The 13,159-nt window shown below is 38.4% G+C and overlaps 3 protein-coding genes across 3 annotated transcripts in view; 2 read left to right on the plus strand and 1 right to left on the minus strand.

Moving 5' to 3' along the window:
- Positions 1-13,159, plus strand: part of LOC144656473 (uncharacterized) — a 228,987-nt gene that overhangs the window by 159,542 nt on the left and 56,286 nt on the right. The gene's annotated exons all lie outside the window — the stretch shown is intronic.
- On the plus strand, positions 2,135-2,887 carry LOC144658995 (uncharacterized). Its single transcript, XM_078519517.1, has one exon. It carries the CDS (start codon positions 2,159-2,161, stop codon positions 2,885-2,887), a length of 729 nt encoding a protein of 242 aa, XP_078375643.1. The 5' UTR covers positions 2,135-2,158.
- On the minus strand, positions 3,388-4,809 carry LOC144656793 (uncharacterized). The gene is made up of 2 exons (XM_078517037.1): positions 3,988-4,809; positions 3,388-3,800 (listed from the first exon to the last, which is right to left on the minus strand). The coding sequence occupies exons 1-2, from the start codon at positions 4,649-4,651 to the stop codon at positions 3,388-3,390; spliced, it is 1,077 nt and encodes a 358-aa protein (XP_078373163.1). The 5' UTR covers positions 4,652-4,809.

Genomic DNA, 13,159 nt, shown 5'->3' on the forward strand with positions numbered 1-13,159 from the left:
CTAATTTTCAGACGCTGTCAAGGTATGTTCTTTTCCAGACGCTGTCAAGGTATGTTCTTTTCACTTTTGTGAAAGCAAACGAAAAATGCTAACTCTGTCTCCTTGCGGATCTTTAGTAGAGCACGAAGACCGGCTTTGAAATAACAGCAGCGTTATGGGGACTTGACAAGTCAAACTTCAACTTCAGGCACCTTGTCCGGTCACATATCCTTTAAGCAATTTTTATTTACTATTATTCCTTCGCTTTTTATTTTATTTTTTTTTACTTCACAAAATACCTTTGTTGTGCTAAGGCAAATCGTTGAAATGTTGACAAATAATTAAAAAGACGGAGACTACCGGTATTGAATTCCAATGCTATGATATGTTTCTTCTTTGTAATAAACCATTATATTTGAGAATACTTGATAAATAAATAAAAATCGCCTCCAATAATCTCAGCTTTATATAAATTAATGCGGAAGGCGTAAAAGCTTGTAAAATGAAGCGAAAGCGTGAATATTTGTTCTATCAGTTGGACCTTCGTCGTAGTTGCCTAGCACGTGATAAATTTCTTCCCGAGATTAAATTTCATGTCGTTCGACGCTGCAGAAGGAATTCCAGTAGATTTCACTAAATTTACAGAATTAATAGCCTTATTTTTCTTTCATGACTTGGGGAACATTGTGATGATCTTGTTCACTGAAGATTGTGTTGAACATTTACTGTCCGCTTCACTTAATGTAAATCCTTTGCGTGGAGCCAACTGATGTTTTATTTTTAATCGAATTAGCCGCTTCAGTCTGTCTGAATTATTTGAATACAATTTTTTTTCTAAAATGCAAAAATCTACTCCTACTAAGTCCAAAAAAACTACTATTAAATTCGACTGAGAATAACACGTTTTTATTGATGCGTTTCAGGTATGTATAGTGATCACGTATGGTTATTTCACCAGAAAAAAATAAAGAAACCGGCCCGAAAAATCATTGTTACGCATTTTTTTCACAACGTACATGTATGCTTACAAAGGCAAAACATTTTGGCGTGTTTATTTTCGATATTCTTCAATGACTCACCAAAATCCTTAAGAAAATGTGTACACTCGTCTGGATACCGGAGCTTTCTTGAGGAGTCCGAGGTTTAAAATGTTTGGCGACCCGCCGTATTTCAAGCCATGTGCAGCCCAGGGTTTTGCTTAGAACCCGAAACAAAACGACAAATATTAGACCGCGAACTTATTTCGAACTCGGTTATCTCGAAATCAACCTAGAAAGCGATCTAATACCCCCATTTAACGGTGGAGAGCTTCAAAACTCCTGTAATTTTCCCTTTTCCCCTTGTAACACGAAAGTTGTTTATCCTAAAACGCCTCGTTTTCATGCTTCAGTACCAGTTCTTTTCCGCGCGTCCGCCATTTGTGAAATCGGTGTATGAGATACCTTGGTCTTCCCGTTCTTCCTGTATGGTCTACAGCGGAAAGATTTTGAACAGCGTCTTGTCCTTCGACTTCAAATTGTCCACGAAAACTTCGAGCATCAAGCGCTTCTCTAAGATTTCCCATTGTATCCATTAACAACGCCAAATCTCGCACAAAATTAGGGACCTTAAGATACGAGGACGGGAACAGCTAGGACGGCTACCGGAAGTAAATTTACCCAGCCGGGCATGCGCACTATTGCTCCTGTCTCATGTGTTTACCGTCGTGGTCTCGTCGAGGACGGCATTTTGACAGTTTTGCCGTCGTGAAGAAAACGTGAGTATTTTGATTTTGTTTTGACTTAAAGAATGCTGCAATCGATTTTATTTTCGGACATACTGATGAAAATGTTTATTAAGAACATTTTAATCATAATTTTATCGCAAACGACTTGAAATGGGAAGAAATATTCATAAAAGTATTCACTGTGTTTTTGTTTGTATTTTAGTCGCCGCCATGAGTGCTCCCGGCCTTCCCGCGGAAAACAAGAAAAGCAAACCAGTGTGAGTAGAGTTCTGTTAGGAATTTTTTGAGTGTTTTAGTCGAGCGAACAGAGCACAACAAGAGAATAATTCGATTTTTAGCTTTATTTGTACGACTCGACAGTGAGTTTGATGTTCCTTTTTGCTCAGTTCTACGGCGAAGTTGAATTTCATTTTATTCAAGTGCTTGATTTTGGTTATAATCTTCAGGAAGCCTATGGCGTGGACTACGTCTCACGACCAGATGCTGTGCCGAGAAATACTTGTTACTGATCCTTTCACCGGGACACGAAAGAGTACTGTGGCGAGAGGAACCAAATGGGAAGAAGTCGCTGATAATTTAAACAAAATAAAAGAAATTTATTTCAAAGTTGACAAGAGGGCGGTTAGAGACCGCTACAACCTGCTTTCAAGAGAGCTGCGAAAAAAATTGAATAGAGAAGAAAAAGAAAGTGGAATCGAAACTGATATGACAGAAGTTGAAATGGCACTCGAGGAACTAATTGAGAAGGAAGATGCAGCCGAGACCGAACAACGAGTTGTTGATAACCAGAAGAAAGCAAAGGACAGTCAGGACAAGGAAAATGCTGAGAACATTCGAAAGAAGGCAATGGAAAGACTTGGACAAACGCAGAAAAGGAAAGCAGATGAGAATGAGAGCGAAGGAAAAAGAAGGAAGAAAAGATCAAGCGGCAGTGACACTCTGAGCTTTCTAAGAGAAAAAAATGAACAGTCACAGGAACTGCAAAAACAGGAGTTGGAGTTGAAGAAACAGCAGCTCGAGGTCGAGTCAAAGAAGCAAGATAACTTCATGCAAGTGATGCTGAATCAGCAGCAGCAGCAACAAAAACAAATGCAGGATTTTCAGGCTATGATGAGTATTCAGGCAAGACAACAAAGTAATTTGATGCTAGCCCTTGTTACTAAGTTAGTAGAGAAGAAGTAAAATATTTAGCCACCATTAAGTAAATACTGGCAAAATTTGGGTTTACAAAACTTTATTTCATCTGTTTTCGCTGTTGTTGTTTGACTAAAATAAGCAAAAAAAGCAAAGCAAATAAGCATGTTGTTTATTAGCTACGTCGAAAGTAGCCTGGATTTTTAAAGTTTATCTTGGACTTTATACATAAACAACTGCTGCAACTTAAAAGCAAAAGGCTTATTTGTACATCATAACTTCAACATGGTGCTATATACCATTTTCATTGCATCATAGTAGTTATGCCTTCAAACATTACAAAAACTGTTGTGTTTCTCCATATGTTGAAATATGTAACATTTGAAAGTCTAGGGTGTTGTATTACAGTGATAGGGCATTGAAGTGATTGTTTTTTTTTGCGTCAAACTTTGTAGTCATGTGATATGTGATTAAAGACTACTTTAGATTTTGATCAATGGAAGTCTGTACTTTTTAGCTCATAGTGCCTAACAGTCACCTGATGAATCCTAAACAAAATAATCTTCAAGGGTTGGGGGATCCAAGTTAAAAAAATCTGAGGTTTGATTTCCATTAATGCAGGTGAGGGCGTTGCGAAGGAGTGCACTGACAATATACATTTTACCCACAGAGCTCAGACCAATTTTTAAATTCTTTTTGAAATCCATAAATTTAAAATAGTTCACAATATCCCCAAAAATCCATTCTACTGATTCACGCACGGTACTCATGGAGGAATTAAAGGCTTGCATAGCAGGAGTTAGAACTGCATTCCTGAAGGGGGCTTGAAGGTGAACACGAAGAGGATAAGCAGGGTCACCATAAAGACACATGGGTTGACCAGTGGAAGAAAATGCGAACCTTTGCAGATCATTTAGCAGTCCCGAATCTGCCAGCATACCGGAATCATGTTTTCTTCCTTCTGCAATAAAATGGGAAACCAAAATAGCGTGAGAAGCCTTGAAACAAAATGATGATGATGATGATAATAACATGATAACCTTGATCACAATGATGATGATAAAATAACAAAGGCAAAGGTTTTGAACAACTTCAGCAAATATTTTAGTTGTGGTCATGCAATGAACTATTATGAACCACAGACTTACCTACAGGCCCGTACATATTTGCGATCATACCAGTAGGCAAGGTAAATGATTGAAATTTGAGTGCATGAACTCGCTTGTGTCCATTGTAGACTACTCTTTGTAATTCCCCGGGACGACATATTGGTCTTACAGTTCCATCTATAAACCCTATACAATTATCCAGTGCTGCACCTTTATCATAGATAGCATCAGCATATCTCTCGAGATTCAGAGGATCAAGAATTGTGTGGTTCCACTGGGTTATTCTGTGGCCGTGTGTGTTGTAAATGTAATCCAAAACAATGTTATAGATCATGCTCAGCTCCGGTACTGGTCGACCGAAACGAGGGATCAAATCCGAGTAGCGACAAGGGTAAGTCAGTCGTCTCAAAAGCACACAAAGACCTTCTATACCAGCAGCAGTTGTGCCCTGGTGGCAAAAAAACGTTGCAGGAATATCCAGTGCTTCTGCAAGTCGAAGAATTTCAGCTTTTTTAAAGCGAAATTCGGCTTTGCATTCCGTATCATCCATCGTGTCTAAGTCAAATAGTTCGTATTCTTCGTATGGAAATTCTGGATTCTTCGAGAAGTTTTCTTCATACAGCAAAATAAATTCATCATCATCTATCAAACCATCGTTGTAGCTTTCCAAAAGAAGATTTCTGGCATCTTTGAAGGACGTCATTGCTGTTGTTCAACGAAAACTATCGGCGCCGCCGTCCTTCACGAAAATTCACATTCTTAAGTTTTTTGTTTTTGGCGGGCACGACGGGACACGTCCCAGTCCTACTCTTCCAGTGCCGTCCCCGTCCTAGCTTCCCGTCCTCGTATCTTAAGGTCCCTATTAACTTGATCGGGCCGCGATTCCATCACTCTAGCTAACAACAACCTCACAGTTCGTTCATAATCGTCAAGTCTGCGACACCAGAATTCTGCACTGTCGGCTTGGTTGGTTGACAAGTGATTTCTTGCTCCTCGTATGACTCCCACCAGAGAATCGAAAAAGGAATCGATGTTTGGTATCCACCGAGCCGCCATATTGTTTTGCTGCGGGATGCGGGACATGTCATGTAGACTTACATGCAATACTGACCGAAATAGAACGCATGAAATATATATATCGAGAAAAGCCCGCGAAATATGTATATCGAAACTGTATCCAAATATGTGAAATCATTTGATTGTAATATACACAACGAGAACAGGTCGCCGGATTTTTGGATATATATATTAGTTTTGGACATACATATTGCACTTTGGATATATATAATGCAGTGTGGACATAAATATGGCAACTCGATAAATAAATATCACTCCTCGACATTTTGATCCTGTTTGACAAGCATAGGCAAGAGATGCCCTCATGCAGCGTCTTCCCTGCCGGAATCGTCCGAGAGTTCATTTTCATCACGATAATCAAGCGCTTCACAATTCAAGTTTTCCGAGAACTGTTTGCCTTACAGGCGGCTTGTTCAAAGTAACAGCAGTTGTTTATGTTATATTTGGTGCTTTTATTAATTTATCCCAGTCCAAACTATTCCTTTAAGTACCAACACACTGTATACCTTTGTATCAACAACACTGCTGAATTATGATTTCTAAAGAAAAAACCATCAGTAAAACTATTCAAGAAGCGATTTATATAAAGCGAAATAACTAATTTACAAGTTTCTAAAATCTTTGTGCTTAAAATATTTTCAGAGCTGCGGTTGGCTTTTTGACAGAAATTACTCTGTGAGAAGAAGAAAAGTTTAAAAATAGGTCACCAAGGGTGACATGAGTCTAATGCCGTATGGAATAGTGATACAGATTGCGCGGTTTTCGTAAGCCGGTTAAAATTGGTTAGAGGTTTGTGTTCGGGAGTTTAATTTAAAATGCTTATAGCAAGCTAGGGGCATCGTGGATGATTATGGATGAAAACGAAACAGTCATAAATGTTATATGCTTCACAAAATTTAAAGTATGAACAGGAGTTGATGTTACTTCTTCCGTATTGTCCGTAAAAGCAGAAACGATTAAACATTTGGACAAGATTGCGTGACGATTTACAAAAAGCATGTTCATTACAACAAGGGTTGAAGAACTTCACATCGTTTTCTTTCAGATTTTTCACCATTTTGATGATGACTCTTGAAACAGATTTTGCAATAAAAGCACTTGAAATAGTGACTGTTACTCCATTGTACTGTAAGCACTTAGTGACAGATTTTCCTAAAAACGGGTGTAAATGCTCACGTCAATATAATGATGACCTTTTGAACGCTGGAAACTAGGCAATTATTATCGAGCTACCATACACAGGAGCGAAGACTGTTTATCATGATGTACAAATTTCGCGAATCATCACTTCCATATCAATGTAACCATTTTATGATTTTTCTAGCTGTAAGAAGAACTTTATAAGATCTCTGAGAGTCGTAAAAGCATGAAATTCGATTTCAGTGTATGGCAAAGGCCGGGACAGTGTAATACTGCAAAGCGGCCAAACAAACGCATTTTGATTTAGTCGCGTAACTTGATTTACATTTATCCATGTACATCTTTTATTTTTGAAGGTTTTTGTTTGCACTGTAAAGAAAAAATTGGTCAAAATTCGAATGACTTAAATACAAAAACCGAGGTAAAGTTTTCTATTTTTTAAAACAAAATAAATATTTGGTCGCATTGTGTAAATAAACGCGAGTCGCCGTCGAAATATTTTTTCTCAAAGACGTCTTGCTTTTTAAGCAAGACGAAAACACAAGTGCTTAACTGAACTGAAAACGAAGATTTATTTTCACAAAAAGCTTACAAATGTCTTAACTGGAAAATTATTACGTCCTGTTCAAGTGTTGAATAATCGTGACTTGAGAAAGAACTTTTAATTATGCGTGGGAACACGTGTCGCTGATTGGCTGTTTTTAATTGAAACTAATCGTGCGTGTCCGTACGGAGTCCGTTCTTGCAGCTGATCATTGTTTTCTACATTACAGCGAACGATTATCGATCCCGAACCATTCCCTTGGGATTGCTAACAACTTTTTTCATATAACAAAGAGTCTAATGCGCATGCGCAAAGCGCACGCAAGCATTAGACTCAAAAACTGGTATCTGCGAGCTTATTTTATCAAAATGTTTCCAACTTTGAAACTTGTTGAACTTGTCAAAAACTTTTTGTTCGGACAAAAGATCGTCAGGGTTGAACTGACGACTTTGAAGAGTATTTCATGTTATAAACAAAGTTTAGTTTTAAGTTTTTTGGGGTAGTAGTGTAATTTTCAAAAACAAATGTAGCCTAACAATATCCTTAAGTTCACGAAAGTACCTCGATCCTCTTAGGACTGATTACGAGTAAAATATAAAGCTGTACATTTAAGCATTAAAACAATTTAATTAATCCCTGATCCTGTTTGCTTCTCACATGCAATATTTCCACATATAAAGTGCTTAAAATAAATCAAACGTAAACTGCTGGATTTCAAAACTCGTCATATAGTAATCTTCCTTAAGGTCGATAACTTTGATGTTATTATTATATTTAGACTGACAAATTCGACCGAGCAGTCATAGCCTTAGGTAATGTCATGCTGCAATTCTTCCTGAATTTAAAATCCAAGTATTGTAAAGTAGTTTGCACCGCCTGCATTAACCCAGTCGATCCTGTTAAATAGGATGTCTAAATAATGATCTTCGTCAAACATCTGCCTGTTCTTTCTGCGGTCTGAGAAGGCAAGATTTAAACAAAATCTCAAATCATCTCCGTTTAAATTGACAAACTGGTCGTCATTCAGAAACTTTCGCCATCCTCTTCTTCCACGAAGCAATTGTAGCTGCACCCCATTTTTATGCAACAGACGTCGTAATCCTCGCTTGTTTTGCCTAGCTCTGTTCGCATTATTTCCAGGATATACAACAGTAAGATAAAAGTTTGCAAACGTTATGGAAATATTGATCTGTTTCCCTTGACGTATCATGTCTTTTCGGTACTCAACAATTTTCTGCGCACAAAATTCGCCGTTGGCTTGGTCGTTACATGGTGAGTAGTTCTGAATCATCTCAATTTTGATTTCTCTCGCTCTGCGACTAGTACGCCTGATAAACCTAACAAACATCTTCTCTGCATGGATCCGATTAGGAGGACCTTGATTTCTGTGAATACAAACCATGGACCAGCTATCACCATCACCATCTTTACCCGAAAATCTACTGAGGACTACCCCTGCACCAGCTCCGTGAGGAAACGCATTGGGTGTACCATAGTTTGCACTGATAATAAACTTCTCTAGAATTTCTTTCCTTTCCAGTCGGTTAAATGCCATATTTTTAATATCCTATCTCAGCTCTTCAGTTGAAGCTAAGGATACCACAAGCTGAATAGCCCGGCCTGAAAGGGTAACAGCTCTACTTATAGCGTCCATCTCCCCTACCGGAATTATTTCCAAGAGTGCATTTACATGACAATCAATTGCTTAACAATTCAAGTTTTCCGAGAACTGTTTGCCTCGCAGACGGCTTGTTCAAAGTAAAAACATTCGTATTTGTTATATTTAGTGCATGTTTTTTAATTTCATCCGTTAATGGATTTATCCCAAGCCACAGTGTTGCTTGATGTACCTATACACTATATAAGCAGCACTCCTGAATAAAAATTTAATTTTAAATTAAAATCCATTAGTAAAACTACTCGAGAAGCCATTTACAGCGAAACAACTAACGTTAATTAGAAGTTTCTAGAATGTTTTGAATTTAAAAATTTATAACTCGTGGCTGAGTGCCTCGGCTGACTTTTCAAAAAATTGTCATAATCTGTTGTTGAGGCATGAGCTATAGGATAAGTGGAGTTTGTCTAAATTAAAAGCCAATATCTTACCACTAAAGTCTTTTCTTTACTACTCTGTTTTCTTCTTTCGTTCTTCGATCACAATACATGGTTAACAAGGCTTTTATTCAACCGAGAAGACCTGGATGCTAAACTTATTTGCATTTGGAGTGCCTTTGGCCACTCCCCGAAAAAAAGCACCATTTCATGCCTTTGGGGGTAGGTATTCCTACATGTGGACCACTAAGCTAATTTGCATTTGGGACTATGTGTATAATACCATGGGTAGGAAGATAATCCCTTCTTTCGTGTGAAGCTCGTAAGATCCAAAGGTGGCCATTTTCCTTATAAGGAATGTAAAGGTGGCCCACCTGGGGGTTATACAAAGGAAACCATTCATTCACACAGGGAGTGGGATGAGGTGAACATGGGTTTACCCGAAGTCGTTGGAGTCTTGCTTAATTAAATGGTTGAATTTCGCGACTATGAATTGGAGTTAAGAACTATTTACATCACCTTTGAAGTAAATTGAAATAATACGGGCTCGCCCGCTCTTACTACTTTTCTTTATTTTACTGTCATAATCTGACGTTCTAATGTTGAGAGAAGTAGTGAGTGGAGGAAATAAAGTTTTATCGGCTACATTTCAGAAACAGTATAGTGGATTCTCCGACGACAATAAATTGCACGCCGCATGTAAATAATTGTATTATATATACGAGTCGAAAACATTAAACAAAGAAGCGCTCGGCAAGCTTAAATTCGTCAAAAAACCGGCATAAAAACTAACTCACCCTATGCGGAAATTTTTCTTATTTATTTTATTTCAAAACCTCAGTCGTAAATGCCGATTTTTTCGAAGCTTAAATATTCACAACAACAATTAGTGAATAGATTTGAATATTCATATTTGTAAGTTGTGACCACACAAACACACGCGTAGAGTTCAACGCCTGTGTTTTCCCGTTCATGCTGCACCGGTTAAAAGTCACTCGTTGCTTGTTTAGGCAATTTAAGACAACTCCAGCTTACTCCATAGCGAAAACCTTCAAAAATAACGACAACGACCACAAAACTATCCGAAATTTACATTTTTTTTTCCACCGTTGAGTTGCGAACATCTCCAAAATAAACCAAAATTCATTTCCGGTTGCCAAACCTTTCTTCGTCCATGTGGGGAAAGGCTCAAGTTTGTCGCCTTTTTCATACCTCACTAGGGGATTGAGAGTGCTCGTTGATCTTACGAGCTCAACACGAAATTAAAAAACAATACCCATTGTTTGTCCGGTTTAGTGATTGGCCAAAAACCAAAATCTCCTAGCAACAGTAAAAGTTTTTCCTACCCAGTGTTTTTATTATTCGCCCAATCTCGAGCCCAGAGTCCGTCCAGTCGGTCAGCGGTACGGGACGGACTCTGGGAAACTGGAATCGATCAGATCAATTTCAGATCGATTTCAGGTAGAACCTTGTTCTTCCGGTTTTTTATTGCGCATGCTCTCAGGTCTAAGCGGAAGTAATTTTCCCAGAACGGAAGTAAATCGAGAAAGTTGAACTATTTCTAATGATTTTCTAACACAGTATTGACAGAACTGGTAACAAAAACGTTCTGCAGTTAACAAAAGAGAGAGTCAACAAAAGAGCGTCTGGTGTTTTGATTTCCGTTAGTCTCTTTCTTGTGCATACTGTTATAATGGTTTTAAATCAAAGATCTTGTTTGCCTTCCAAGATTCCGCCTGACTGTGTGCATTTGTTCGTTGTTGTTTTGCGGACGACAGTGAAGAAATTTACATAATGCACAACGCACGGACATGCTATTGTTCTGTTGATAAAAATTTTTGTTTGGCGACTTTCGTATAATTCAAAGGCTTCTCGCTGACAGCGCATCTTTTCATGATAGATTGCATGTTTTCGAGCAAATAATTTTTTCCTCGTCAAATAGCGGTAATATTAATAAAGACGTTAAAGGCCACATCGGTCAACGCTATTCAAAAGGTGTAATTAGCATTTCGGCGACTCAGCTCGTGCACACATTCACGCAATTCACGTGCACAAAATTGTACAATTCCTTTTTTTCAGCAAAACAACAACGCGTAATGTTCAAATTCTGCTTTATTAGTTATTATTTTGAATCGAGCACTGTCTGCGATATTCAGTTTTTCAACCGTAACGGAGATTTGAAAGAAAACAGTAGTTCTAGCGAGATTTGTAAGTCAACTATAAATTGAGTTTTCAATCAACCTTGTCCTTGGTGACGCCGTGGTTGTTGTTTTAAAACTCCGCTCAGAATCGACGCTTAAAGGAAGTCCTTTTTTATTCAAGGTATCTTTTGAGTTCAAAAAGAATGGTAGAATTAGAAAATACTTCATTAATGTAGCGCCATATGACGAGTTCTTAGGTGTTTTACAAAATTAAGGTGATACACCTGAACATTTGACCATGGAAAACAAAAAATGTTTTTCCAGGGTTTCCGGTTTGGTTTACTTCCGGGGAAGATTTTCAGACTTCCGTGTTGATTTCTATTGTTCTGTGAGGACCAGTAAGACACTGAATTATTATTCAGTTTCCCAGAGTGAGTCCCGGCGACCCTACCGCTGACCAACCGCTGACGGATCGCGGAGCCGGGGGTCACTCTGGGCTCGAGATTGTTATTCGCCGTAACACCAAATGCAAATTAGTTTAGCATCCAGGTCTTCTCGGTTGAATAAAAGCCTGGTTACCCATGTGTTGCGATCGAACAACCAATTAAGTAGTAAACAGAGTAATAAAAAGACTTTAGTGGTAAGATATTGGCTTTTAATTTAGAAAAAACTCCACTTATCCTATAGCTCATGCTCCGCTTTGAAGATGGCGGCTCTTTCTGGTTCGTAAAGAGGTATAAAGCGTTGGGAAGCGCAGGCTATTTTCAAAATCATCGACAAATTATTGAATAGTCGCATTTTGGACATTTATTTGAGGGCATATATAAATGTCCAGGTGTTTAGTTAGGTGTCCACGATTAGTAGAGGGGACTTTCCCCTTCAGCTACTGTATTTTTGACACGATAATACAGTTATTATTATTATTATTATTATTATTATTATTATTATTATTATGATAAAAGGATTAGGACAATTAAAACAACACAATTACTGCACGTATAGTGCGTTCGAGCGCAGATTTTCCATTCACTGGGATTTACCAAAATTCACCTTGGGACTGGGATTTGAGCAAAAAATATGCTGGGAAATGGGATTTGGGAAACATTTCGGCTGGGAAATGGGATTTAGAACCCCCCTTCAGGACCCTCTTGATTGGCCCTCTGCGGTTGCCTTTGTTTAATAACTAATCAGAATGCTCTGTTTGTTTCCCTTTTTGCACCGAATTTCCTTTTTTCTGCTCTATATTTCGTCATTTCTGCATTGAATTTGCTAAAAACTGCATTTCTCTAGGCCAATCAGATTTGAGAAATTTTTTCCTGTATATTATTAGTGCAGAAAAAGTATCCAGTGCATCGACACCTTCGGGCAACGCTACGAAATCAATTAAAGAACTATAGTTTCCTTTAAGCAAGCAGGCACGTTTTGTTCATTTCATATATATGCCTCTTTATTCGGCTTTCAACGCATGCCCCCTCAGGTCCGAAAGTGCCCATACGCCTATGGTGTGGACGGGCGAAAACGATACGTGTAGACGCAATTCTTTTTTATTTAAGTCAAAGTGGCTATAAGCCACTGATTTTGAACAACGTGAAATACTGTGTTGCCTGCTCACTTGTAGCAGTTTTTGAATTTTATGTCTGAAAAGCCTTGCCTTTTAAAGTGTATGACACAGTTTTTTTATTTGCCTGATCGAATGTACGTGGGATGCTGATGGGAATATCGAAAAAAGGAATTCGAAATCTCTTTTTTTCACCGCGTTTTCGCGCTCTAAAATCGTGAAATTTCACTTCCGGTTGGGTCCAAAACCGCGCACATTGGGGAGCTGGGTCTATTCTGCTTTTGACGTCATCGTCAGTCTAGACCCAGCTCCCCACTGTGCGCGGTTTATCAGCATACCACGTAGACTTGATCAGGCAAATAAAAAAAAATCTGTCATATACACTTTAAAAGCTAGCCTGAAGCTAAACAGCCGTTGTATATTCGACGGTATTCAACGCAACCTTCCCATCGTGCGCTGCGATTGTATTTGTATTCTCGACGAAATTTAGTAAGCGTATTTTCTATGGCATGGTATAAAATAGTTACACAACACTTTCTCGTGGTATACTATGGAATATCCCACTTGCCACTTGTATTTTCTTGGTATACACACTCGCCTAAAGGCTCGTGTGTATACCGAGAAAATACAAGTGACTCGTGGGATATTCCATAGTATACCACTCGAAAGCGTTGCATAATTAGTATGTACACATGTTGG

Source organism: Oculina patagonica, chromosome 6, assembly GCF_052425735.1.
Source record: "Oculina patagonica isolate OP01 chromosome 6, crgOcupat, whole genome shotgun sequence".
Taxonomy (NCBI): Eukaryota; Metazoa; Cnidaria; class Anthozoa; order Scleractinia; family Oculinidae; genus Oculina; species Oculina patagonica.